Consider the following 25,997-nt stretch of genomic DNA (forward strand, 5'->3'; position numbering starts at 1 on the left):
GTTGGAAATGGACGACGGGGAGCGACGTTCAATCCGGACGGGAGCTGCGGATCCATTCCCCTCCAGCTTCTCCACTCCGAGATTCCGATACCGAACAATAGCGCCAAGAAGGACGGAAGGGACCCAAGACACACCGCGACTCGTTCAAAGAGATGTTGCCGGATTTGATATTGGCTCTCCTCCGATACTCCGTCTTACCATAGGATGAACAATCAATGTCCGAAATGTTCTTTATGCAAGCAATATGAGGATTGGATGTTCAATCCGAAGCCGACTAACACCGGGTAGGAGTCCAGATCGGCTTCGCGATATTTACCTACAAGTACCTCTAGTGTCTTCGATTACATCATCGGCCTCTCTTATCTTTTATCAGTACGAAATATCGCAATGCGGTTCGGTTCGGCATTGGATAGACGAAGCAATACATGGACTCTCAGTCAACAACAGAGCGCAGAACCATTCGTTTGGAAACGGTCGGATATAGAGGATTCGGTCTGCCCTTTTAGGATAGTTGTTGGTGGTTACCTTTATATCGCATCACGTTCAAACCAACAGATTGACGTGATACGACTCCCGCCTTTCTCCGTTCTCACCCGGCGAGTCAGTCCAGTGTGAGCTGAGAGCCTTACCGGTATCATACCTGCCCGCATGATGAAAACTCGCGTTCTAGAATAGGGTCGTCGTGGGGCCAACCCGAACCAAGGGGGCCAACAAGGTTCGAGACATTCAAAACCGATGATGGCAAACACCGACATTATCTCCACCATCAACACTCATCGCGGTCCACAACCGGAGTCGTAGTACTAGTTGGCTTGTTGTTCTTCCCCTTTTAAACTTGTTGACCCCCTCAAGTTCATCCCATCGTCGCCGTCGGTTTGCTACTTTTACTACTTTCACGAACCGTTCCTCTCTTCCCGCAACACCAACGCCGCCGCGAATTCCCGCTTCCCCGCATTTACACCACCACCACCACCACCACCACCACCACCACCATCACAAGTTCCCCGCGCCGTTCATCCGTCCGAACACCACCGCAGCATCTCACCCACCAACCACCAGCGCAAACTATCACAGCTCCCAAGCCAAAATCACTAAAAGACAGATTCCAAAATGGCGTCCGAAATCCCAAAGACCATGTCCGGCGTCGTCATCGAAAAGCCCGGCGGTGTCGACGTCCTCCAGTACAAGACCGACCTGCCCGTCCCGGAAATCAAGGAGGGCGAAGTCCTGGTCAAGAACGAGTACATTGGTGTTAACTATATTGATACGTATGTCTTGTTTACCCCCCTCTTCCACCTTTCACCCCAGTAAACTCCCCAAACTAACTTTCTTAAAAAGCTACTTCCGAACAGGCCTCTACCCCCCCTCCACTGGCTCCTACCCGCTGATAACCGGCAAAGAAGCCGCCGGCACCGTCGTCGCTTCCAAGTCCCCCCGCTTTTCTCCGGGTGACCGCGTAGTTTATCTCAGCGACGCCACCTACGCGCAGTACACCACCGTCTCCGCCGCGCGCGCCGTCGGCCCCTTGCCCGAAAGGATTTCCTCGGAAACCGCCGCCGCCGCCCTCCTGCAAGGTCTCACGGCCTTGACGTTTGTGCGCGAAGCAGCGGGCATCGAGCAGAAGCTGGGTATCTCCGAGGGCCCGTGGACGCTGGTGCACGCCGCCGCCGGCGGCACGGGTTCACTGCTGGTGCAGATCCTGAGCGTTATGGGCGCCAAGGTGATTGCTACTGCTGGTGGCAAGGAGAAATGCGAGCTGGCGCGGTGCTCGGGCGCGCAGTGGACCGTGGATAGCAAGAGCGAGAATGTGGTGGAGAGGGTTAAGGATATTACGAATGGGAAGGGTGTGGATGTGATTTTTGACGGCGTGGGTAAGGCGACGTTTGATGCGGATTTGGAGATTATCGCGAGGAAGGGGTTGATTGTGAGCTTTGGCAATGCGTCCGGGAAGGTGGATCCGTTGGATATCTTGCGGTTGGGTGCCAAGAACGTAAAGGTGATGAGGCCGGTTCTGTTCGGGTACATTGTTACGCCGGAGGAGTGGGAGAGGTGGACGACGGAGCTGTTTGAGCTGATCAAGTCTGAGAAGGTCAAGATCAAGGTCCATGAGGTTTATCCCCTCGAGGAGGTCGCGCGTGCGCATAGCGATTTGGAGGGAAGAAAGACCACGGGCAAGCTGTTGTTGAAGGTCTGATGGAAACTGGCATAATTTAGTTTGCATTTTCTTCCTCCCACAACCATAATAAAACCTGACAGTATAATAATGAAGAACATTGGAGACATGCTGGCATGTAGAATTCATGCAGAATTTCACCTCCGAATTCTTCTATGAGATGCTATCTATGAAGGTTGATTACGTATAATCGAGGGGGTGTCGTGAACTTGAGCAATACCTGCCAACGTAGCGAAAGGAATCATAACACAGTCGTAACAGAAAAAATGGGGGAATAAACCAAAGGGGGAATTGTTATAACAGTGTGATGCGACCCAGAAGCACCAAAACGATAGAAGCCAGAATGTGATGCGTGTGAATGATCAAAAAAGGTGGTCGTGAAAGCAACATAAGAGCCCAAGAGCCTCTTTTTTAGTTCTTGGCGGCCTTGCTGGCCTTGAGCTTCTCCAAGAGCTCGGCCGGCGGATCTTGTCGGTAACCCTTGGGGTTATTCTCCACCCAGCGCCATAGATCGGCGCATGCGTCCTCCAGGGTGAGCTTTGTCTTCCACTTGAGCTCCTCGTTGGCGAGCGCGGGGTTGGCAGTCAGATCCAACACGTCGCCGTGTCTCCTCTCGACAACCTGGTAGGGCAGGTCACGACCAACAACCTTGCTGAAGGCCTTAATCATCTCGAACACCGTGCTGCCACGACCGGAACCGAGGTTCCAAGCCTTGACACCAGGCTTCTTCTCGCGGAGGTAGTTGAGGGCGGCAAGGTGACCGCTGGCAAGGTCGAGGACGTGGATGTAGTCGCGAATCGCAGTGCCATCCTTGGAGGCGTAGTCTGTTGTATAAAGTTTAGCATCCTGTCATCTGGTTCAAGACTGCCTCATTCAGGTGGGACTACTCACCGTCACCAAAGACCAAAAGTTTGTCCCTTTCTCCAGTCGCTACCTTGCCAAGCAAAGGCAAGAGGTTGTAAGGGACACCCTGGGGGTCCTCACCCATGATGCCGCTGGGGTGAGCACCGCAGGGGTTGAAGTAGCGGAGCAGAGCGCCGTTCCATTGCTCGAAGGGCTTGCCCGCCTTTTTGGCCTTCCTCCTCTCAGCCTCGATATGATCAGAAATGACGGTCTCGATCATCACCTTGGTATGACCGTATGTGTTGGTGGGACCAATGGGGCAGCTCTCGGGAATGGGAATCATGCCAGGGACACGGGTGGCATCACCATAGACAGTGGCGGAGGATGAGAAGACAATGTTGGGAACATTGTGCTTGGCCATGGAACGGAGCAGGGTGATGCTGCCGCCGACATTGACACGGTAGTACTCGAGTGGGATTTCCCCAGACTCGCCAACGGCCTGCAGGTCCGCACGGGACAATTGTTAGCTAATGGTCACACCGCGCAGACACAAAACGGACATGGCATCGGGTAACAGCAGACATGCAACGTACCTTGAGGGCGGCGAAGTGAATAACGCTGTCGATCTCGGGGTGCTTGGAAAACACATTGTCGAGGCCGGCCTCGTCTGTGATGTCGACCTGGTAGAAGGTAGGACGCTTGCCGCAAATAAGCTCGATGCGGTCTACGGCGGCCTGGGACGAGTTGAGGAGACTATCGACAATGACGACATCGTAGCCGTTCTCGAGGAGGGCGAGGGTGGTGAAGGACCCGATGTAGCCAGTACCACTGCAAAAGCAAGCTACAATCAATATCTCATGCCGCGACAACAATAACAAGGGCAACGCGCCACATGCGCTCAACGCTGGACGACGACAATGACGGGGATGATGATGGGTGGCTGCGGGGTGCAATTGTGCGCGCGCGTCGAGGCGTTTCTTGTGGTATTCAAGGCGATCCACACAGCTGCTGCCCGTGCGGCGGAATTGGAGCGCGGTGCGGCATCGTCAAGGATGACTGGCGCATGTGCTGTAGCTGGGCTGGGCGTCCGGAGTAGAGGGTGGTTCGTGTCGTTGGGTGTGTTGGATGGAGGCGGGAAAAGGGCTGGAGAGGGCTGGTCTTACCCGGTGACGAGAACTGTTCCCACAGCCATTCTGGATGTTCTCGATAAGGCGATATCCGGTTGTGTCTTTTTCTCAAAACCGAAGTGATGCTGCTGCTGCTGCTGCTGTTGATGCCGTTGCCGCTGCTACCGCGAAGGAGGAAACCAAACAGACACACACACACACAAAAAAAAGAGTGACAAAGGGTGGAAAGAGGATGTTTTGTTAGGACCGGTTAAAGATAGAATTGTGGTTGGTAGAAGTGGTAAGCACCGACGGGAACGAGTGCGGCGGCAGGGCAGCGCATGCACTGGTTAATTAAGCTCGGGTCTTGGAGCCTGCAACGAGGGGTCTGTTGGTCCGGAATGGGCCCCCCTGCCCCTGGTTCTTCCTAGGCCTGTGATGGACCGTGATGGACCGGGATGGGTCCGGGCTGGGCGACTGCCTGCACTATCAAATCCTGGTGTAATCCTGCGATGGGATACGGGACGGGTCTGGTCATGAAATGACGATTGACGAATTTCGCTAAACCGTAGTTTGCCGTGGGGCGAACATGAAACAACAGGGAACCACGCAAGTAGGACAGTGTGGTGGTGCTTGTCGATGGCCCGGATGGGATGAGAGGAATTGAGATGAGACTGCCGTCTGAGGAGAGTTTGCCATCCCGTCCGTTGTCTGTTGCCCCCAGAAGTTACCCACGTTACCCTGCACAGCACCCTGCGACGGGTTGCGGGTTCTAGTACGGGTGCAGCCTTGGATGTTTTGTCGAATGTCGTGACATGCAACGGTAAGGTTTTGAAATTTGGGGTACCAGACCACGGCGACCCCATTCGCTTGAGAGACTTGTCCAGGGCAGGCTTCCCCTGCTGTGTTCTACACGTATTGTCGATTTGCATTCACGATTTCATCTTCTCAAGATGGATTATAGTTGCTGTTGTTATGCATGTGACAAAAAGTCAAGAATCCAAATCGGGCCTTTGGCTGACTATAGCCTAAATCCTTTTCCCCATTCTTTTTCAAAGTCTTGGAACAAACGTACCCTAGAGCCCAGGAAGCTAGAAGATTTCTGCACTCCGCACTTCGGATATCAGCTTCGGAAACTAGAAATGGGGTAGCAAGTAAACGACACACAGTGATATCAAATGATGGTCGACGGGAGCGCAAGCAACACATTCCAAGGTTTCCTGGTGGAACGTGCAATTTGGATCGTCTCTGCTGCGCCCGTTAGAGAACTTGGAGGTGTTGGAGAATGGAAACTTGGAGCGGCTGATTGAGCCCCAATTGCCCCGGGTTCATCCCATCTTCGATGTCGTAAGACCCGTGGTGGGAAGATTGCAGTGAGAAGAAACGGCGATCATACCGGAATAGAAAGGACAAGAGATTTCGGTCTACACGATCTGACAAGAACCAACACGACACAGCCTGGCTCCCCTGGACCATGGAACAAAGTCCCTGATTCCATCCTTGAGCCCCCCGAAGATGGGGAATTCAAGATAGACTCGATACGGCAACGGAAACTGCATATCTCTCGCTTAAGCGCATATCAGTTCGCTTACTCATCTAGCCATTCCTGGGCTATCCACTCCAACCGTCAAGCCTCCACCCGGACGCTATCATTTTCTTGGCGCCGCGCGACTGGGCTGAAGTGGGGACTTTGACATCAGTCGAGGAAGTTGCACTTGAAAGAGCACGGACCACAAGCCCGCGACAAGGCGAGATGAGTGATGCCCTTCAACAATTGCGGCAGGCAGTCCGTCGGCAGCTGCAGACCATTCACTGCAGCAGTGTTGAGCTTCCATCCATTGTCATTCAATCGCATCCCGTCTTCAATCTTTGCTTAGACTTTTCTATTGTGACGGCGTCAAAGAATAAATCAGCACATTCAACCAAGAGCAGTCTCGAATGGCTATTATAAAGGCACCTTTAAAAAGAGAGGCTCTCAATGGACAATGACTGCTAACAAAGGCAAGGAGGACAGCTACAGCTCACCATGAAAGACAGCTCGAGTCAACCCAAGATACATCCACAAAGAGACGAGGCCGTTTTCAGAACAAGACACCACCGACTTGTCTTGTCCGTTGGCGAATGGATGCATGCATTGTCAACAACCATCACGACCATCACTACCTACAGCAACTTAGAGACATTGCTGCAGCAGTCATCTACTGATTCACTTTCTACGCCGGGTCCCCCCTTCTCAGCATTTCTCTACTCTCATGCAGGACAAACCACCATTTTCAACCTGAAGACCTCGATGGAAAAAGTGAAGCAAAAGTCAATTGATCCCCAAATACAACGGCGTATCCACAATTTCTGTCAGAAAAAAGATCCCCAGCGCTAGAAGACTTCGGCTCACCCTCTTCTTTGATCGCTGCTACTGCAACCTAGCATCGCGCGCTATCAACCAACAACGGAACACTGCACATCATCGCCGAGGACCCGACCTCGTACCTGACTTCTCACCTAATTCAGCTTGGGAGGTTGGGCTACTTTTCGGGTCTCCCTCGCGTCGGATCTGCTGGCGCAATTGACCAACGATATCCAGTGATCACTTTGGGCATCCGTAGGGCTTTTCACTAGTTTCACCTTGATTGGAGGGTGCCACGTGTTACGCGCCTCGCAAATCGCAAAAAGTCCGGTTGCCATTCAGTCGCAGTCGGCGGCGCATATCTCATATCGCAACCACCCGAAGATCGACCTCCGATACAGACCTACCAGCGGCTTGTCTGGACTGGTGAGGACGACGCTCACCCAAGCAATCCGGACTGCAGCGGCAGCCTCACAAAAAGAAGCCAAAGAGCCATCTCCACGGCTCTGCAATACGGCCCAGCTTCTTCACACCCATCCATTTGTTGTCACTGGCAACTCGTCCTCAGATTATTTGGTCAGCATCTCAGACGTCTAGTCTGTCATTTAAAAGTGAGTTTGAATCGCCCCATCCACATGTTCCAAGCGTGGCTCCTTCTTTCCCCCGCCTTTAACCTTCAGTATTGTTGTACCCCCCTCTTCCTTTTGGCCTCTTGTCTTCCAGCTGCACAACTTTCTCGTCTATCTACTGTCCATTCCTGCATCATTTGTGTTAGAGGGAAAAGAATAGCCTCACTTGTTCTCATTTTGGATTCTGAAATGCCTTCTAACACCATGGATAGTTCATATTCCAACTACTGGTCTGTCGTTGATCACGTTTTTCACGACGTCAACAGTCGTCTCAAAAAGTCCACTGCAACCATGCCTCCCAAGCGGATAACGCGGCGGTCGGTATTGTCACCTTCGCCTTCCCTTTCCGATTTGGGCACCACACCAAAGCTCGGAAAGCGCGGCAATAAGGTTGCAGTCGAGCAAGTCAGGAATCAAACGCCCACCAGATTCAGTCTCAGCTATGGCTCCTCACTGGTAGCTCAGCCAGACAGGAACAAAACCGCCGCAGGTACTGATCTCGAAACCGCCTTCGCCGAGATTCACGAAACTGTCAGGACCGACAATATTAGGGCTGAGGCTCGCCGTCGAGAGCTTGATGCGCGTAGGGGTAGCACCACTCCCGGTCCCAGACGCCCTGACCCCATCGAGGAAGAAACCGAAGAGGAGGAAGAGGAGCAGGAGCCGGAAGAGAAGGAAGAACCCGACAACCAAGGTGACTATTATGACGACTACGACGAGGAAGAAGAGGAGCGATTAGAAATGCAGAGGGCAGAGGAGAGGGCACAGAAAGCAAGGGAGAAAGCGGAGAGGGACGCCGCGGAGAGAGAAAGAAAGCAAGTGGAGAAAGAGACGAAGGACAAAGAAGAGAGGGAGGAGGCAGAAAGAGCCACGAAGGAAAAGGCCGTGAAAGCAGCCAAAGCAAAGGCAGCACGTGAAGCCAAGGAACGAGCTGAACAAGAAGCCAAGAAAAGAGCACGCGACGAGGAGGATGAGGAACGGGCCGAGCTGGAACGGGCCGAGCGCGAAGACAAGAAAAGACGTGAGCGTACTGAAGAGGCGCAGCGTCAAGCGGACCAGAAGCATGCAGCAGAAATTGCGCGTAAGAAGGAAGAGCAACGTCAAGCTCGAGAGGCCATGCGACCACCCCTCCTACCTTCCAAACAACTGCTTTCGACACCACCCAAGTCGAGGACAAGGGAACTTGTGCCACCCGATACCGGCAACAGCTATGTCGAGGAAAGTGATGTCTACACCGACTCAGAAAAGAGGAGGGAAGAGTTAGAGGAAGAAAGGCGACTGGCTCAGCAACAGATGCGACTGGCTCGACTGGCTGCGCAGTATACACCAGAGCCTCCGGAACCACCCAGAATCGCAAGGCGGCCAGCGTCGACTCTCTCCCCCCGTTCTTTACAGTTTGCTCAAGATCTAGTAGATCAACAGCAAGAATTCCTCCACACAGAGACGGAACCCATGTCTGACAAACACTATCCGTCCTTTAGCAAGTCGCCCAAACCAGCAACAAGACCGAACCGAACATCCAGGCCGCTATCTGAACAGTCAAATACCACAAACGGGGAAACACCACCTCCTCCGTACACTACTGCTCCTACCTCCATGCAAAGATTACTGAGTGCGGTTCGCCGTTCGATATGGGTCATGTGGAAGCTGTTCACGTACCTTCTACCAGTGCTCCTCCTCACTCTGATTGTCTTGAGTGCGTCTTCGTATGGTTCGTCGGATTCGGATAGCGGCATCCGGTGGTATGGCTGGAAGCACTGGAGGAGCAACGTTGGGCAATTCATTCCCAACCATCCGCAATTGACAGATGATCAGTTCAACGACCTCAAGGATTACATCCTTGAACAGTCATCTTCCACCGAAAGTGCTGTTAAGAACATCCAGACTCTTCTCCCCCGGATGGTGCACGTCAAGCGCGGTCCAAATGGCGATCTCATCATTCAGGACGACTTCTGGCATGCTCTTCTGGATAAGATGCTCAAGGATAGCTCCGTTCTTACGCTAGACGGTGCAGGTGACATATCCGAAGAGCATTGGGACGCACTACGACCGCGCCTTGTCAAAGCCGGGCTTTTCGAAAAGGGACCATCGGACGAGCATATTATTCAGCTTGCCGAAGGTACCGTTTCCAAATCTTGGGAACGTTGGGTATCCAAGAACGGGGAGAAGGTCGCGCAGGTCGTCAAAGAGCATCTACCGGGAGACAAAGACAAAAGCGATGGGGTTACGCGTGACGCAGTCATTAGCAGAGATGAGTTTGCGCGGCTCCTCACGAAGAGGATTGCAGAACACAAGGAGGACATTGATGATAGACTGGCTGCCGTCAAGAAAGGGTTGGAGACACTCATCGACACCACGGTCAAGGCGGCCATTTCCAACTCTGAAGGCGGTCTCTCCAAGTCCGACATCACCAACCTCGTCAAAAACATCGTACAGAAGGAAATCCCTCGAGCGCACCTCGAAGCTGCCGCTAAGGACGGCATCATGCGCAACTACCACGACTACATCGAAACCCAGGTCAACCATTTCGGCCTGGGCAATGAAGCTGGTATCGTTTTATCGGAATCATCCCCTGTCTACACACACGAGTCCCAAACCCTTCCGGGCAACAAGCATCTGAGCAAGTTGTTCGGTAAGGCAAAGCCCATCTCAGGCAAAGACCAATTCGGCCTGGAGGCGGAGTACATGATGGCACTCTCTGCCTGGAATGACGTTGGCCAGTGCTGGTGCGCCGGCATCACAGCTAGCAGAGGCGCCGAGCTCGCCGTGGAGATGGCCAACCTTGTCATTCCGCAAGCCATCGTCGTCGAGCACGTCCACCCGAACGCGACGAATTATCCCGGGGCCATGCCTAAGGACATCGAAATCTGGGGGTACTACCCGGAAGCGGATGACAACAAGCGTCTCCTGGCTTGGATGGACGAACTGTATCCAGGAGAGCGCGAAGCTGACTTGAAGAGGATCGACGAGGACAAGAAGTCACTGTCCTTGATCAACAAGAAGTACGTCAAGATCGGAGAGCTCGAGTACGACTATGCAAAGACCAGCGGTAGCCACGGCATGTTTGTCTACAAGCTGTCGGAGGAACTGCTCGATCTGGATGCGGCGACGTACAAGGTGTTGGTCAGAGCCAAGACCAACCACGGGGCGCAGGATCATACTTGCTTCTACCGGCTGCAATTGTTTGGTGAGGAAGTGGAGTTTGAGTATGAGAAGTAAACAGGATTGTTTATGGCTATGTAGATGAGGGGTCTTGAGCAGTCGATTATATATGTGAGGGAAAGTATGGGAACTGGGAATGGGGCAAGGCGTTTGGTCTTTCTTTATCGCTTTTAACTTTGAGGTTCTTTTTGGGCGGTCGGTTAGTTTCACTGTGGGTTCTTAAGGGATGAACCGTATGAGCGAGCGATACCCGTCTTTGTGCTCAATTTTCAAAGTTCAATTTAAGGTGTTGTCATGATATTTGGCTTTTTTCATTGCTCAGGCGTGGGGTTGATGGTCGAATGATTGCTGTAATTCATCTAGATAACACATGTGACTTGCTGAAGTAGTGGGTGCTCAAGCCACCTAGCATCTGAATCTCATTTCCAAAGCTCCTCGAAATGCCTTGCTACATCTTTGGGGAAAAGGACATCCAGTTGCACAAATCAGAACATGGAAGTGGGAGTTGCCGACCCGTACTGTCTTCGTCCGCTCGTATAACCCTAACCCTGGAAGGAGCCGCGCTTCCCAGATCCCTGCTGCAGATCCCCTTGTTTACAGTGGATGAGGTGGGTCATGCTGGCAGAATTCCTCTCCGCCAAAAGTTTTCCCATGGCATCGAACTGAACAGCACAGGCGACAACCCGCAGACAATTGCATTCGCTCGACCAGCAGACCCGACCTTTAGAACCCCGTTTAACCCATCACGCCAAATCCTTAGGACAGTCCAACAACACGACCACCATGGCTCCAGGAGGCCCCAAAGGCCGCGCTGGCAAGGGCAAGGCCGCCGCTGAGAAGGAGAAGCCCAAAGCCAACAAGGCCGAACTGAAGACGTTGAAGAGGAAACGAGACTTGGAGAACCTCGAGACACTCCAAAATAGGATTGACGAACTTGTATGTCCTAATGACCGCTTCGTCCGCTATACGATGGCACACCGTTCTGACTCTCTTGCTTTTGACCTACTAGGACCCCAAATCCGCCGACATCAAGAACTTCACCGATCTTCCCCTTTGCGAACCGACCGCCTCCGGACTGCGCGCATCCCATTTCGAGATCATGACCGATGTCCAAAAAGCCGCCATTCCCCTTGCGCTGAAGGGACAAGACATTCTCGGCGCTGCTAGAACGGGTAGCGGCAAGACCCTCGCCTTCCTTGTTCCAGTTCTCGAGAAGCTTTACCGTGCACGATGGACCGAGCTCGATGGCCTCGGTGCTCTTATCATCAGCCCGACCCGTGAATTGGCCGTCCAAATATTTGAAGTGTTGAGGAAAATTGGTCGCAACCACAGCTTTTCGGCAGGCTTGGTCATTGGAGGAAAGAGCTTGAAGGAAGAGGCGGAACGTCTTAGTCGCATGAATATCCTCGTTTGCACACCCGGTCGTATGCTGCAACATCTCGACCAAACGGCCGGTTTTGATGTCGACAACCTCCAGATCCTCGTTCTCGATGAGGCCGATCGCATCATGGATATGGGTTTCCAGCAGGCCGTTGACGCTCTCGTTGAGCATCTTCCCAAGAGCAGACAAACCCTCCTGTTCAGCGCAACACAAAGTAAGCGTGTCTCGGATCTCGCCCGGTTGAGTTTGAAGGACCCCGAATACGTCTCCGTCCACGAAGCCGCGGCATCGGCGACTCCCGTCAACCTCCAGCAGCATTACATCGTCACACCTCTCCCCGAGAAGCTCGACACACTATGGGGCTTCCTACGAACGAACCTCAAGAGCAAGATCATTGTTTTCCTGTCCTCCGGCAAGCAGGTGAGATTCGTATACGAAAGTTTCAAGAGGATGCAGCCCGGTATTCCACTACTACATCTGCACGGTCGCCAAAAACAAATAGCACGTCTCGAGATCACGAACCGGTTTACGTCCGCGAAATACTCCTGCCTCTTCGCCACCGACGTCGTCGCCAGAGGTGTTGATTTCCCCGCCGTCGACTGGGTCATCCAGGCCGATTGCCCCGAAGATGCCGACACCTACATCCACCGCGTCGGCAGAACGGCGCGTTACGAGAGCAAGGGTCGCGCCGTCTTGTTCCTCGACCCCAGCGAAGAGGAGGGTTTCATCAAGCGTCTCGAGCAGAAGAAGGTGCACGTCGCGAAGGTGCACGTCAAGGAGAACAAGAAGAAGAGCATCAAGCACGAGCTGCAATCGCAGAATTTCCAGTCCCCCGATCTCAAATACCTCGGTCAAAAGGCGTTCGTCTCGTATGTCCGCTCGATTTACCTCCAAAAGGACAAGGAGGTGTTCAAGTTCGATAAGCTCGACCTCGACGGTTTCGCTTCCAGCTTGGGTCTCCCGGGTACTCCCCAGATCAGGTACCAGAAGGGCGAGGACATCAAGAAGCTCAAGAACGCCTCGCGCGCCGCCATGTCCAGCGGTTCCGACACCGAGGGCTCGGACGGCGAGATCCGCAAGAAGAAGAAGGAGGTCAGGACAAAGTACGACAAGATGGCCGAGCGTCAAAACCAGGACGTGCTGTCGTCGCATTACCGCAAGCTGCTCGGCGAAGATCAAACCGAAGACAACGAAGAAGACGACTTCCTGTCTGTCAAGCGCGTGCTGGACGACGACGCCGCGCTCGACGACGCCGCCGGCAACGCCATATCCGGTACCAACGCCGATGGCACGGCCAAGGTGGTCAAGCTGGGCAAGAACGCGGAGCTGGTCATCGACTCGCACCGCCGCGAGAAGCTGCTCAAGTCCAAGAAGAAGCTGCTCAAGTACATGGAGAAGGGCCAGAAGCTCGTGTTCGACGACGAAGGCAACGCCCACCCCATCTACCAGCTGCAGGACGAGGAGGACTTCCAGAATGAGGGCGACGCCAAGGAGCTCAGGCAGAAGTTCGTCGAGGCCGAGACCAGCAAGGTCAAGGAGCAGGATGTCGAAGATAAGCTGCTCGCCAAGCAGCGGAGGAAGGAGAAGAGGGAGCGCGCCAAGGCGCGCGAGAGGGGCGAGGAGGTCAGTAACCCCAAGGGTCCCCTGCAGCCGGCGCTCCTGGATACGCACAGCGATGTGGATGAGGATCCTTTGGCTTTGCTCAGGAGTTTGCCTGTTGCTGGCCAGGGCGGAAACGACAGTGATAGCGACGAAGGTAACAGGGAACCGCCTAAGAAGAAGGCGAAGAAGTGGTTCCAGAAGGATGACTCGGATACAGAGTACAGCGATGATGGCAGGCCGAGGAGGAAGAAGGCCAAGATGGAGGGCGGCAGGAAGGTTATTGAGATGGATCATGAGCCGGATAATTTGCAGGATTTGGAGGCTTTGGCTGCTGGCTTGTTGGAGGATTGATCGTGAATTTGAGTTGGTTTATCATCATCGTTTGTGGTGTTTAAAATATTTTGTTCTTTCGTCCGATCACGGATGGTTACATATGCATTTTGCAGATAGTTTTAGAGTTGTTATGATACCTGAATCACGTATTTTGACAAAAACGGCACCTTGTCCCTTGTCGAGACCTCAGGGTTTCTGTGCAAGGCTGAACTATTCCACCGAGTTTCAAGCAGGAAGCTTCGACCTTGCATGAGGCAAGATGGAATCTTGAAGCATGCCGTTCGCTCCTTCCAGCACAGAACAGCGCCCCACACACTCGAACCCGGACGTTCACGGCTGCATCCTTCCGTTTTGGCCTTCGTCAGTCATCTCCCTCTGATGTGACCGAGTACCAGGAAGTTGCGGGGTCAAAGTTGACATTCCCATCATCTACCTACAACTGAGAGTTACTTCTTCCTGGCCGTCCTCGGTTTGCTTTTTCGACAGTTCGAAACATGGCATTCACCCTTTCCAATGCTTCCAGCTGTCTCTTTTTTTTTCTTCTTCTTTTTTTTTTTTTTTTTTTTTTTTTTTTTTTTCTGTTTGCGACTCGCATGGGAACTCAGTCTTTACCCCACTCAACGCTCCTTGAAACCTGCTTCTTCCTCCAACTCGTTGCCGCTGTCACCGACGCAATCCATTTGCGAAGAACCAACGCCCATCGGCTCATGCCTCGTTCAATGCCGTCTCGCTGCAGGTATCAATGTCTGAGGCCCCGTGACGGGATGCAAGTACCCGCATTTGAGCTCTCCCGTAAGGTGTGAGATCCCGCTCCTGTTTGCGATCTGTATTTACATATGTACACACCCAACGGTGGAGGAGGTGTGGTGGTCTGTGAACCGGCCGGCAATTGTTGGTTATTGCGGTTAACAGATGTTCGAGCAGACTAGGTAGGCTAGCATAATCTCCGACACGAATATTATACAGCTTCATCTTGCTTGTGGATGCCCCTCTGTCAGTCTTCTGCACCCTAGCAGCTTCTAGATTGCCGGCCTTTGTGTCCAACTTTTTCCTTGTTAACGAGGACCATATAATGCAGCTGGCGTGCTGCATTTCCGGGGCCTAGCATCCTTTCAACGCATGGCACTTCTTCATGCTTCAACTCAGCAGCTGAATTGAACCAAGTCAAGTTCTATAGTGGCTGCAAATCTCTGGTACGTCCTCATCAAGATATCAAGAAAACTCGTTGGAATTCCGTTCCTTCGTCCATCCACTGGCACTCGCTGCCAGTATTCCAGACCGGCTTGATTTCCGTTTGTACTCTTTTGTTACCACTTCAAAATCAAGCCCTCTCTCTGTCGTCGCCTCTGTACGTTCATCAAGGCCAGGTGCAGATCGAAACATTCAGCAGGCATTCCACGCGGGGTTTGAGCGAGTCTCCAGCCGTCTGCCTGTTTGTACTGCTCGTTGGCACTTGCATACTGCGTCTTATACCTCTACGCCATCAAATCCTATTGGGTAAGATACTTGACGACAGCGTTACCAGTTAACTCCTTTGCCTTCCCGTGTACTCGTGCTTATAAGATGTCGTTGCACCACGACGTGTGCCCCTTTGGGCCCATGACCTCGGTTTTATTATCAAGAAGCCTGCGGGGAGACGAACACGTTCATCACAGCCCCAGGTGGCATAACATCATTTCTTACTTCTTCCCCTCCTTGCGATCTACCATGGCTACTCACACCATCAAGGCACGAGCGCAAACCCAAAAGTTAGCCTCTCACAAGACTGAGGTCATCCAGATCGAGTGTCTTGTCTGCACCGAGACGAAAGACATAGTTCATTTTCCTTTATCCAAGCTCTCCACTGACTGTCAACACGCCATGCACGTTTGCGTCCAATGTGTCCGCCTGAGCATCGCGGCGGACCTCCAAAATAAGCACTGGCAGGACATCAGTTGCCCGGCTTGCAAGAGTCGCCTCGATGCGGCTGCTATCGAACGTTACGCCAGCCCTGGGACACGGGCAAAGTATGAGACTCTTTTGACCAGACACATGTTGGAAAGTCAGGAAGGCTTTAGATGGGCAAGTTGATAATCCCCATTCGCCCCGAACTCTGTGCCAATGCATGGCTGACAGTTCGGTTCTCAAACAGTGCACGGAGCCAGGTTGCGACAGCGGCCATATTCACGAGGGCGGAAGAGATCAGCCCATCATGAAATGTCTCAAGGGACACTTGTCATGCTACGTCCACGAAGTGCCATGGCACAGTGGTATGAGCTGCGACAAATTCGACATAGTGAGGATGGACCCGGACACCCCCGCTTATCAGCAGCATCTTCGAAAGGAAGAGGAGGACAGACAAAGTGAGAAGATAATATCACTTACGTCAAAGCCTTGCCCTTCGTGTGGGCGAAATATCGAGAAAAATGGCGGATGGCAAGTTTACGTCCGTAGCTTCTTGCATCTGTTATAGAACGGGTGGCTAACGTCCATCGTTCACAGCGCGCACATGACATGTAAGACATCATTTTCAATCTCTTTACACGTTCTTCACATGTCCATTTTCGAGATTACCCGGCCGCTCTACAACCTGCAATCCTTTTCCCACTCACATCCGCATTATATGCTACCATTGGAAACACAAGTGCTCTTCCTTATGTTTCTGACAATGTTCATCACGGTCTTCAATAGCCTCTCTAAAATAAGACCCTAGGATTGACTTCTGATGTTCGTCCAGGCTTCCTTTGTCGCTACGAGTTTTGCTGGGATTGCCGCAACGCTTGGCACCGGAGTGGACCTTGTCCACGCCGGTAGCAATCCCACCGCGAACGCCTTGTTGCTGGTCTTTTTCTTTGCACAGCGTCACATTCAATTTGAGTCCCTTTCTTCTGTTTCGCCCTATCGATTCACCAGATTTTCCGGGGCAAACGCCATAACAAATAACTTCAAGTTCTGTGCTAAAAAAATATCGTGCTGTATTCAATAGGCGTCAAGTGCTCATACCAGTTTTGCTGGGAATGCATGGCAGACTTCAAGGAGATCTTGAGGACTAGCAATGATGCTCACCGAGAGGATTGCAGGTTCCACACGAATAATCTGCCGGAAGACTAATCCAGGGTCTGAGTGGCTAGTTATCTTGAGTCCACTACCGAGGTTGGGGGTCAGGAACGGAATGTGGGTTTGGTTAAGCATGATGTGGCTTGATACTTTTTCGTTGGCCAGTCTTGTAGCGTGTGATTGAACATTGTACGGTGACCCTCTCAGGGAGCGACACGGAGGATCCAGCAGCGACCTTTTGGACCCTGGTGTATTTATTATGTTGGTGATATGTATGGCACCATTTAACTAGGACATCAGGGTAGAAGAAGGCAATCATTACCAATAGCTTAATGGTTTTCAATTTTGCATGACGTTGCCTTTCTCCTACTCTCTCTCTCCCTCTCTTCTCTTTCGTCGTCTTGATCCGGTGTTCCTGTCTCTTGATCTATTTCACACGTGAACAGGATCATGTCATACGTCCAATTCACACGGGATGAAACCAGATGGGTAAGTTTGTTGACATTTGAGTTGGGGGTGATAAGGTTTAGGGGACCGTCAAAGGGGGCGCTGAATGGAGTATAGTAGGAGGCACTTACACGTACATAAGGGCAGCTGGGATCCTGTAAAGATGGAACCTGTTGGGTGAAACAAAGAGCCATGTAACGACCAACAAATATGCCATGAGTGCACGGTAAACCTGAGTGATGAATTAACAGAAGGGCGTGATATAAAATGATACATAATTCGAATTCCCTTTGACGTGGTAACGCCTGTGTTTTGTGGTCGGACGTAGGGTATTGTAAGGTATCCTTGTATGTATCTTATGGTTACCGTATGTTACAGCGAGATGTGGGGAAGTATTGGCAGTTCCTTCCTCATGGTCAGCAAAAGTTGGGTTGGACACTCAAAAATATCATGCTCTTATGTGGATGTAGAAAGCAATGAGGATACTATTATTGAAGAGGAATAGATACAGTTGTCGGTAATTGAGATAATGTCCTTCCTACTACATGTAACAGCAACGTGAGAAAGAGTGAAGAAGTTGGTCGCATGCCTCCGGCTGCTCCAATTTCGGTCGGGCCTCTCCTCACCCCGCAATGAGTGTATGTGCGACAGCGGGATCTCGCTATTTCCCGCTGTGAGGCTGAACCTTCCTCATCTACCTGCATCTCCGAAGGGTGTTTTGACAGTCGGATATGTCAGGTTCGTTCCTTTTCTTCCTTTAAGCGGTCGCCTTTTCCTCTTTCCATATATTAACTGAATGACCCTTCAGCCAACCCTTGGCCTTTCTATGCCCACCTTGCGATTTTCACACCGAATTCTCCTGGCCAGTTAAGTCGGTGACACGCCTATTCATCCTTTACATCCACCATCTACATTCAGACAGTTTTAATACGATTGCAAGCATTCCGCCTTGCGCGCAGTCATCTCTTTATTTGGTATCAGTCAAGCAATATTCGACAACGCGACGACGACGAGGAAGACGAAGTTACCAAGATGTCTGGTTCTGAAACCAACAGCCAGGGGCAGAATGGCAGTGTGTTTGGCTCAAATCCTAACCCTTCATCATTCGGACCTCCCACAACCAACAACGCAAGCCAGCCGAGCAACACAACGCCAACGCCAACGCCAAATGCCTCTGTGACGATGTCAAGTTTAGCAAAGGCCGGGGGGCAGCAAAATGCTCAACATAGTCAGTCTCTCTTCGGCCCGCCTGTGTCTTCTACGAGTACAGCCCCGTCTGCGAACGGCAGTGCCTTTGGACCCTCGCCTATACCGCCAACACCCGGTTCTACTGCGCGTGCCAGCGTATATGGGAATGGAACCTCTGCGACGACAGACCCAGCCGCCACTGGTAGCAGTTTGTTTGGGCCCGCGCCTGTTCAAGGAGGTCTCGGAACTGCCGCTGACACAACCAACTCTTCATCGACAGGAGATGGCTTGTTTGGCTCGACACCAACTGCTACAGATCCCACTTCCAATTGCAGTAGCTCGTCCGGGTCGAGGCTCGGGTCGAGGCTCGTGTCAACAACGGCACCTTCAAAAACAGCTGCGAATCTTTTTGGAATTCTAACCCCGGCAGGAACCGGTGCTTTGACCACAGATTTTAGCAGCAGCTCTGCTCTGAACCAATCGCAAGCAACCCTCCAAATGGCCGCTGCTTCCAATACATCGGATGCAACACTCACGAACGAAACAGAAGGTTCAGCCTTACCGGAACGCAGCGTGATCGACATTGTCACCGACGGTGATCTCTTGCTGGAAGTAGGGGGTGACGAAGAATCTGAGTCGTCCCAACCCCAGCGGTTCCGTGTCAGTTCCTCGGCGCTCAGCCGCCACTCGCCAGTCTGGAAGAATATGCTCTTTGGTCCATGGAGGGAATCAAAGCAGGTCAATGCCGAATCCGAACAGTGGATCGTAGAGCTACCCGGTGATCCTCTCAAACCAATGCAGATTGTCCTGGGTATCATACATAATCGGTTCAGCCATGTCCCTCCCTTTCTCAGTCTGGACGAGCTTTACAAGCTCCTCATTCTCACAAACAAGTACGATATGACTGATGTGTTGAAACTGTGGCGTGCACAATGGACATCTGTAGCTCATGGGGACTTATCTTCGGCGGACACACTGAAGTCCTTGTTCATTGCGTGGGAACTGGGAGATGCAAACCTTTTCATACTAAGGGTTGAGGAGATTTCCCTAAATGCCAACTTCGAGAACGAAACACTATTCGGTACGAGAAAGACATCGTTCAGAAAGTCTATCCTAGCAGGAGCCCCAGTGGCTGGAGATGCAGAATGGATCGATCTTGAGCATCAAGACTATCTGGGCCCACATGATATGGTTGGTACGTTCAACGTTTATGTACCACACCGAAATTACTCTCGGTTGGCCCAAATGCTGATATTTCACAGATATAATCGGTGCAGTTCGGAAGGAAGCGCTTTTGATGATTATGACGCCCCTTACCGAGGACTATTCAACACGCCGATTTTCGAGCTTTCGAACGGCTTGTTCTGGCCGTCCCCAATCCGATGCGCCCAGTGTATTCGGAAGAGGGTCTCCGGCCCTTTGCGATGCAGCCATCCTGGGCGGTCTCATGATTCACATAGACAACAGGTTCACGAACACGACCATGCTCCCCTTCGTTACGGAAAGCGTTGTGCAGGTGGCATCCCGCGTGTTCCCAAAAATAGAAAAGATCGAGGTCTTGCCTGCACATCCGCTGTGCTCCTTGAACGAAAGGTATGCGACCCTCAGCGAGATGATTCAAAATGGTCTTTACGGTCTCGTAGCGAAGCACCTCAAGCCGTGGCACAAGAAGCATTTATATGACCAGAGGAAAAAGACAGGAATTGAGTTTTCCAGGGCAGGACAGAAGAAATATGAAAAACAAGCGAATAACCGCCGGTATTGGTGAGAGTCGGAAACATCTCTTGTTCATACCCTTCCCCTGTCTTGGACCTCATGATCGGGGGAATGGAGCGAACATGTTACGGTCAGAACGGTATACATCCAAGCGTTTTTGTTATTCCCTTAACTTAGACCGAAATAGATTTTCTAAATGCAAGGCTCCTGATGGACTCTACCCAGCGCGTTTTTTTTCGGCCGTACAACAATTCCGCGACGGCCTCCTCTGGCCATAGCGAGGCATTCTGGACTGCCGATGTTCGGTTTATTTTTACGACCGCCTCTTCCGGACGACAGTTTGGCGTTGGTACCTTAGTGACGGTAGTGTGGGCAAGAGATATCTTGGTCCTCAAATATGGACCTCTACATTTCTTGGGACCACCAGCCACGGTTGATTTGGAAGTCTTAAAGAGTAGTACAATTTCTTCACCAGCAAAATGCATTAATGTTGGCTGTTGAATCGAATGTAGACGTACTAGAACACTACACTCGGCATATGGTAAGGATGGTGTTTTTGTGCCTCGCCTTTGATGCGTCCTCGTAGGTAGAAGTAGGTACAACCTTAGCCCGATAAACATTCCTGAAAATGCGTACCATCGCTTTCCAACATCCCAAGCCTAGGACATATAAGTTCCATCTGTAGGACGTATTTTGTGAATGATTAGCACAGCAACACTTGTAAATTGTGAAACCAAGGGTCAGGTTTTGTATCGAGCAGATACGAAAAGCAGGGAAAGAAAGACAAAGATAAAGAGGGAGGCCTTCAAAGTGCTGCTAGGAATCATCGTGTAATCCCGTTCAATTCCCTGAATCTTGGGTACCACCTCACCTGCCTGTGCACACAAGATCCGCAACGTGGTAGATTTGGAAATCAAGCGAACCACCAGCCAACTCCCACGCAAACCGACTGGATTACATCTCATGTTTTGTTAGATGCTTGAAAAAGCGTACAAGACGGATTTTGGTCAAGATCACCAAATGATTGATGACCGAGTGAAATCTCGACTTGACTGGACCCAAGTCGAGCCAATCTAATACACAAGGAGGCTTGCAGTCGTCCCCGACTTGCCAGCAAGAGCAAGGTAAGAGTCGCTCTTTCGCATCTGACATTTGCCATATCAAGCATTTGCGCTAAGTATCTTAGTGACTCTGATGACTTCCTTCCTTGCTCCAGCGTGATAATTTTACGCCTGAACTCGTATATTACACATGTGTACGGCTATGATTTCGTCCAACCAGTGTACATTACATGACCCTCTTTACACCCGTTACAATTTCCCCATCCTTTTGCGCAGCGGGAAGGCACAAGTTGGTCTGAGTCCCCGAGGTGATACTTCCGCTCTTTTTTCTCTTTTTTTTTTCTCTTTTTTTTTTCTCTTTTTTTTTTTTTCTCTTTTTTTTTTCTCTTTTTTTTTTCTCTTTTTTTTTTCTCTTTTTTTTTTCTCTTTTTTTTTTTTCTTTTTTTTTTTTCTTTTTTTTTTTCTCTTTTTTTTTTTTCGAGACTGTCAAACCTCTAAGGGGAGGGCCAGGACCAGTAGCGACACGGAGACATTTTGTTGTCTCGCATGGCCAAACCAAACTTTGCTCTTTGAGCCGCCATGTATTCCCTGTGACTCGGCTTGATCAAGCCAGCCACCACGCTTGGAATGATAACCTGTTGAATTTTATAGCAGAGTGTCCGGTATTTGGGCACAAGAAAACACTCCCAACCTTCTGGATAGTTCCTTGGGCGTTCGTCAGCACCGTGGACAGTCGGAATCTTTGACATCATCGGAAACAGCCACGATGCTAGCTCCACGACGCTGTCCTCTACAGATCTGCTGAGAAGGCCACCTCTGGTTGTTTGAATATCCCGATACATCCTGCCCAAGTTGACGTCATCACAGAGCATTCTCTTGTCGGCATCAATGTCAAGAACTTTGCAGTATGGTGTTGCCTTGTTCATCCGCGCGTCCAGGTCTTTATGTACGGGTGAAATGAGCCTCTCAATCAGTTGCGTCCGGATCGCACGTTAAACTTCTACATAAGATGTTAGTCAAAAATGTCCTGCGAAACTGATCCATTGACCATCCAACTGTTGTCTCCTCAGACACAACGTACCTAGTGCATCATGTGGTCCTAGAATATCCTCATCGTTGAGACTGGCAGGCTCTTTATTATCGCTCGACACAGACGCTGCGACGTAACTTAAACGACCGTCTTTGCCCATTCTACTTTGTACGGCAAGATCCCTCAGTCTATGGGCGAAGAGCTTCTCGTCCCCCAACTCCCGTGCCACGTATAAGGACTTGACCATATCAGGCATCGAAAGCCTAATGCCGCTGGTCGTAGGCTTGCTAACAGCCATACCCCTAGCGACTCCTATCCATTGGGCACACCAAGGTCTCGCGATACCGGTCATGTCGTACTTGTTGGTGAGGACCAAGATGTCATAGAGGTCTCCAAGTCCAATCTTGTCCGGAACTATATCAAATCTCCCGTGGATCATGTAGAGAATGAATGACAGTGGGCGGGTAGGATCCGCTGGGAGTTGAACGATCCATTTCTCTCCGTTGTTGGATGACGGCTTCGATTCCGACCAGGGACCGAACAGCATGGCTTTCCATACGGGAGATTGACGACGAAGCGCGCCGGAACAGACGCGGAAGCGGTAAGGTCTATTATCAACTGGCTCAGTATCGAGGTAGAGATTGCCATCGGGGTCAACGACAATTGTCACTGTGGCCGGCTTGGAGTCCACGGGTGGTGACGGCTCAGCCTTGCTTGCATCGCTCGGTTGGTCGGCTGCGGAAGCCGCCACTGTGACAGGAGACATGATCGGAGATTGATTTGTTCCGACAGACGAAATTGCAGTTCCAGGGCCGCCAAAACATGAGGTAGGGGAAACAGACGGCGAACTGGTCGGGGTGTGGGAGGTCTTGCACCAGAGAGTGAGCGGTAGGTGCCCGTGCATACCTTTTGAAGCTGAAAGAAGTTGACTTGGGAAATTCTTGGTAAGTTTACAAGGTTATGGGAAGCAATTGAGACGGAGAATATGGTTAAATTCTCGTGTAGTGGGAGAGGTACTTTGTAATATCTTGTTGGGGTTTCGAGACATGCAGCCAAAATGCAGCGCCCCGAGCCCTTTCCGGGCAGCAATTATATCCTACGCACGGGACATTTTCTACGTCAAAAAAACGTGGCCAAGCAAGCCATTCCAAGCGGGAAGCACAATGCAAGGAAGCGGAATTTCACTGTACAGATACACGAGCAACTTGGCTGTAAGTGTGTTGCCAGCTTCGGAGAAACAACCGGCGTGTTAAAGAATGACAACTTCTCGACTCGTGGTTAGCTCACCAACGGTGCTTAATGGCAAGGGACATCAGAGGTCAAGGAGAGCTCCACGCGGAGAATCCAGAACGTTATGCAGAAGTTACATTGACACTTGTTGTCAAATCCCCGAGCAATAACATCACGAAAATGCATGAACTTGGTGGGAAATGTTGGATTTGGTATTAATGGGCGTTTACTTGAAGAAGTGCGCGACGAAACTTGTGTGGAGACTGGTCCTCAGAGGATACAAATGCAATACACAATACTAGAAGTTCCAGGACTAGTTAATCGGGCTGCCGAGAGGAGTAAATGTAGTAGTCGTGGGAGCAGCGCCGAATAGAGGCAGAGACGCGGTACCCGAGCTAGTTGTAGTAGCCGCGGTAGGCACAGCTGTGCGAGTGGGAATAGATGCGCCAAACAGCGACGATGATAGAGCTGGTGTAGATTTTCTGTCGTAGAAGGTTCTGCTGAAAGGAGGCTGTTGAAGTTCCCAGTAGATCGAAATAGCTGTATCCGGCCCCTGTTTGGCAAGACCGGTCTTTACTCTGGCTTTTTCCAGATAGCTGCGGTGAGAGGGTGTAATATGACTTGAGGCCACCGTAGGAATGCTGGCATGAACCTTACTACTCAGATCGACGTACTTCTGCGTGATCGAGCACGTGTCGCGATGCCGTGGAATAGTCTCGATGTTGGCCATGCACTGAAACAACCATCTCGCAAGCCCCACAACGCTGTCATAGATCATGGTGTCTATGTTGGGGAGCAAGCTGCCTCTCCCTTTTAGCATTCCTGAATGTATACCTCCCAAAATGGCGGCATCACAAAGTCGAGATGAGCCTGCATCGAGATTCATAAATTGGCTAGTCTTGAAGCTACAAACGGGTGTAGCTTTCAGGCGTGCCCCGAGATCCTCATTTACAGGGCGGATGATATCCTCTATCAGATCTTTACGAATCTGAGTGATTGTCTCTGTGTAAACGTTGAAGGGTTAGAGGCGAATCATGTGGGTAAGTTGATGGACTGGTGGATAGCTGCGAGACGACTGACCTATTATATCTTCGGGGCCGATGTGGTCCACATCTTCGAGAACAACCGGTGTTGATTTCGATGGAGAGAGATTGCCTGATTGTTTCATCAAAACTATGCGGGACTTTGCATCAATAGAACTGTAAACGGCAATCTCTTGGAGCCGTCGGGCAAAAAGGTTCTCATCTCCAAGTTGCCATGCGACATAGAAGGACATGATTGTATCTTCCGCATTTGCCATGGACCCTTGTGCGATGGATACCCAATTTTGGCTCCAAGGCTTGATAACATTGACCATCTCGTATTTGTTGGCGACCACCAGCAGATTGTGAAGTTGGCGGAGAGAGAGAAAGAGCGGGGGAACCATATCGAAATTTCCGTGAATGATATGAAGGAGCAGCTGCATTGCATGAAGACAATTATCGAACAGCTCGACAATCCAGTCCTTGTCGCTGCTGGTCGGCTTTCTTTCCTTCCAAGGCCCAAACAACATCTGCTTCCATACTGGCGAACGGCGCCGAAGTGCAGCGGAGCAGACCCGGAATGTCCAGACCTCCGAATCGTCATCCGCAGTCGCCTTCAAGTAAAGGTCGCCATCCGGATCAATGGTGACGGCCTTGAACTCTGGCGCGGGCGCGGGCGTCTCTGGAGTCTGGGCTGAGTCCATGCTCGAGATTGACGGGACGTCCTCAGGTAAGGTGTGCGTTGTAAAAGCGTCTGGAAAAGGGAAGGAATAACAAAAACCAAGGAAATAGAAGACCGAACGAGCTTCAAGAAATTCGCGGGTTCATTGAGAGATACACATTGACGATGAATAAAGTTCGGGCTGTTGGCACTTTAAATACAGAAAATACACCATGTGCAAGACACACCATTGTTGTGCGATGTGGGGCGTACTTCTCCAGTTACAAACAACACGTCATCCTTTGCACTCAGTCCCGTGAAGGAATCAATTGGGCCTCTTGCAGAGCAAAAGATGGCGCCCACCAGTCAACAGCGGCTCCTCCAGGCCAAATTAGCGCGTACACCAGAGCTCGATGTCAAGGGCAAATCGATAAGACACCAAAGAGTCCATCAGGCTATGAACGGCTATTGGAGTCTATAAATAGTCTTGAGAGACGAAAGAAGTGAGTAGAAGTAACGACAGGAATGAGAATACGTCTTGGGGTTTCCTAGATGAGAGCGGGGTTACCACTGTCCCTACAATTATAGTGCCTCCTGTTCCCGTCCCGAAAGGCGAACCACATTACCACCGCACAACAGCGGTAAAAACAACAACAAGAACAATGGAAGGCGCAACAACGAAGTGGGTGATAATCAGCTCATTGGAAAGGTTAAGAATGGAAAAGGCAATGCCCCGCCCAGTTCACCTTGAATGAATGGGTTAAACCTGCTCACATGCGAGCTCGGCGGACTCGAACTACGTCTGTATTGACAATACAATACGTGATACGAAACCGACGGGAGTGAATGGAACATAATGTCCACTGCCTCCGCATTTTCTAACACTGTGTGAATGTACGGGCGTGGCAAAGCTTTCTACCCGCCATTCACTCAAGTGATTTCCTTTCAAAATTCCCACATGAAACGTTGTACCTATTTTAATCTTTGCCTTGAGCAATTACAACTACTTGGTGATCCCTGTTGGTGAGCCCTA

The 25,997-nt window shown here is 51.2% G+C and overlaps 8 protein-coding genes across 8 annotated transcripts; 5 read left to right on the forward strand and 3 right to left on the reverse strand.

Moving 5' to 3' along the window:
• Positions 1 to 1,029: 1,029 nt before the first annotated feature.
• SMAC4_01165 (uncharacterized protein) lies at positions 1,030 to 2,239 on the forward strand. The gene is made up of 2 exons (XM_003350223.2): positions 1,030 to 1,268; positions 1,339 to 2,239. The coding sequence occupies exons 1-2, from the start codon at positions 1,111 to 1,113 to the stop codon at positions 2,192 to 2,194; spliced, it is 1,014 nt and encodes a 337-aa protein (XP_003350271.1). The 5' UTR covers positions 1,030 to 1,110; the 3' UTR covers positions 2,195 to 2,239.
• A 14-nt stretch (positions 2,240 to 2,253) lies between these two features.
• Positions 2,254 to 5,046, reverse strand: SMAC4_01166 (uncharacterized protein). The gene is made up of 4 exons (XM_066089547.1): positions 4,180 to 5,046; positions 3,610 to 3,844; positions 3,065 to 3,515; positions 2,254 to 2,997 (listed from the first exon to the last, which is right to left on the reverse strand). Exons 1-4 carry the CDS (start codon positions 4,206 to 4,208, stop codon positions 2,585 to 2,587), a joined length of 1,128 nt encoding a protein of 375 aa, XP_065946596.1. The 5' UTR covers positions 4,209 to 5,046; the 3' UTR covers positions 2,254 to 2,584.
• A 1,441-nt stretch (positions 5,047 to 6,487) lies between these two features.
• Positions 6,488 to 10,314, forward strand: SMAC4_01167 (uncharacterized protein; the record flags this gene model as incomplete). Its single annotated transcript, XM_003350225.2, has 1 exon — positions 6,488 to 10,314. Exon 1 carries the CDS (start codon positions 7,102 to 7,104, stop codon positions 10,312 to 10,314), a length of 3,213 nt encoding a protein of 1,070 aa, XP_003350273.2. The 5' UTR covers positions 6,488 to 7,101.
• Positions 10,315 to 10,914: 600 nt separating this feature from the next.
• On the forward strand, positions 10,915 to 13,591 carry SMAC4_01168 (uncharacterized protein; the record flags this gene model as incomplete). Its single annotated transcript, XM_003350226.2, has 2 exons — positions 10,915 to 11,193; positions 11,267 to 13,591. Exons 1-2 carry the CDS (start codon positions 11,041 to 11,043, stop codon positions 13,589 to 13,591), a joined length of 2,478 nt encoding a protein of 825 aa, XP_003350274.1. The 5' UTR covers positions 10,915 to 11,040.
• Positions 13,592 to 15,604: 2,013 nt separating this feature from the next.
• Positions 15,605 to 16,366, forward strand: SMAC4_13529 (uncharacterized protein; the record flags this gene model as incomplete). The annotated part of the gene is made up of 3 exons (XM_066091447.1): positions 15,605 to 15,634; positions 15,705 to 16,002; positions 16,290 to 16,366. The coding sequence occupies 3 exons, from the start codon at positions 15,605 to 15,607 to the stop codon at positions 16,364 to 16,366; spliced, it is 405 nt and encodes a 134-aa protein (XP_065946597.1).
• A 1,398-nt stretch (positions 16,367 to 17,764) lies between these two features.
• On the forward strand, positions 17,765 to 20,188 carry SMAC4_01169 (uncharacterized protein). The gene is made up of 2 exons (XM_003350227.2): positions 17,765 to 19,439; positions 19,507 to 20,188. Exons 1-2 carry the CDS (start codon positions 18,089 to 18,091, stop codon positions 20,010 to 20,012), a joined length of 1,857 nt encoding a protein of 618 aa, XP_003350275.1. The 5' UTR covers positions 17,765 to 18,088; the 3' UTR covers positions 20,013 to 20,188.
• Positions 20,189 to 21,505: 1,317 nt separating this feature from the next.
• On the reverse strand, positions 21,506 to 22,817 carry SMAC4_01170 (uncharacterized protein; the record flags this gene model as incomplete). Its single annotated transcript, XM_003350228.2, has 2 exons — positions 21,506 to 22,021; positions 22,103 to 22,817. The coding sequence occupies 2 exons, from the start codon at positions 22,815 to 22,817 to the stop codon at positions 22,014 to 22,016; spliced, it is 723 nt and encodes a 240-aa protein (XP_003350276.1). The 3' UTR covers positions 21,506 to 22,013.
• A 609-nt stretch (positions 22,818 to 23,426) lies between these two features.
• Positions 23,427 to 25,798, reverse strand: SMAC4_01171 (uncharacterized protein). Its single transcript, XM_024655176.2, has 2 exons — positions 24,362 to 25,798; positions 23,427 to 24,283 (listed from the first exon to the last, which is right to left on the reverse strand). Exons 1-2 carry the CDS (start codon positions 25,005 to 25,007, stop codon positions 23,595 to 23,597), a joined length of 1,335 nt encoding a protein of 444 aa, XP_024511092.1. The 5' UTR covers positions 25,008 to 25,798; the 3' UTR covers positions 23,427 to 23,594.
• Between the last annotated feature and the right edge of the window lie 199 nt (positions 25,799 to 25,997).

This window comes from Sordaria macrospora, chromosome 3 (assembly GCF_033870435.1).
Source record: "Sordaria macrospora chromosome 3, complete sequence".
Taxonomy (NCBI): Eukaryota; Fungi; Ascomycota; class Sordariomycetes; order Sordariales; family Sordariaceae; genus Sordaria; species Sordaria macrospora.

Coding starts and splice junctions, on each gene's coding strand:
- SMAC4_01165 (XM_003350223.2), top strand. CDS start 1,111: ATGGCGTCCGAAATCCCAAAGACCATGTCCGGCGTCGTCATCGAAAAG. Junction 1,269..1,338: donor GGTGTTAACTATATTGATAC/GTATGTCTTGTT, acceptor TTTCTTAAAAAG/CTACTTCCGAACAGGCCTCT.
- SMAC4_01166 (XM_066089547.1), bottom strand. CDS start 4,208: ATGGCTGTGGGAACAGTTCTCGTCACCGG. Junction 3,516..3,609: donor TTCACTTCGCCGCCCTCAAG/GTACGTTGCATG, acceptor GCGGACCTGCAG/GCCGTTGGCGAGTCTGGGGA. Junction 2,998..3,064: donor ACTTTTGGTCTTTGGTGACG/GTGAGTAGTCCC, acceptor TTTATACAACAG/ACTACGCCTCCAAGGATGGC.
- SMAC4_01169 (XM_003350227.2), top strand. CDS start 18,089: ATGTCTGGTTCTGAAACCAACAGCCAGGGGCAGAATGGCAGTGTGTTT. Junction 19,440..19,506: donor GGGCCCACATGATATGGTTG/GTACGTTCAACG, acceptor GATATTTCACAG/ATATAATCGGTGCAGTTCGG.
- SMAC4_01171 (XM_024655176.2), bottom strand. CDS start 25,007: ATGGACTCAGCCCAGACTCCAGAGACGCCCGCGCCCGCGCCAGAGTTC. Junction 24,284..24,361: donor CGGCCCCGAAGATATAATAG/GTCAGTCGTCTC, acceptor ACGTTTACACAG/AGACAATCACTCAGATTCGT.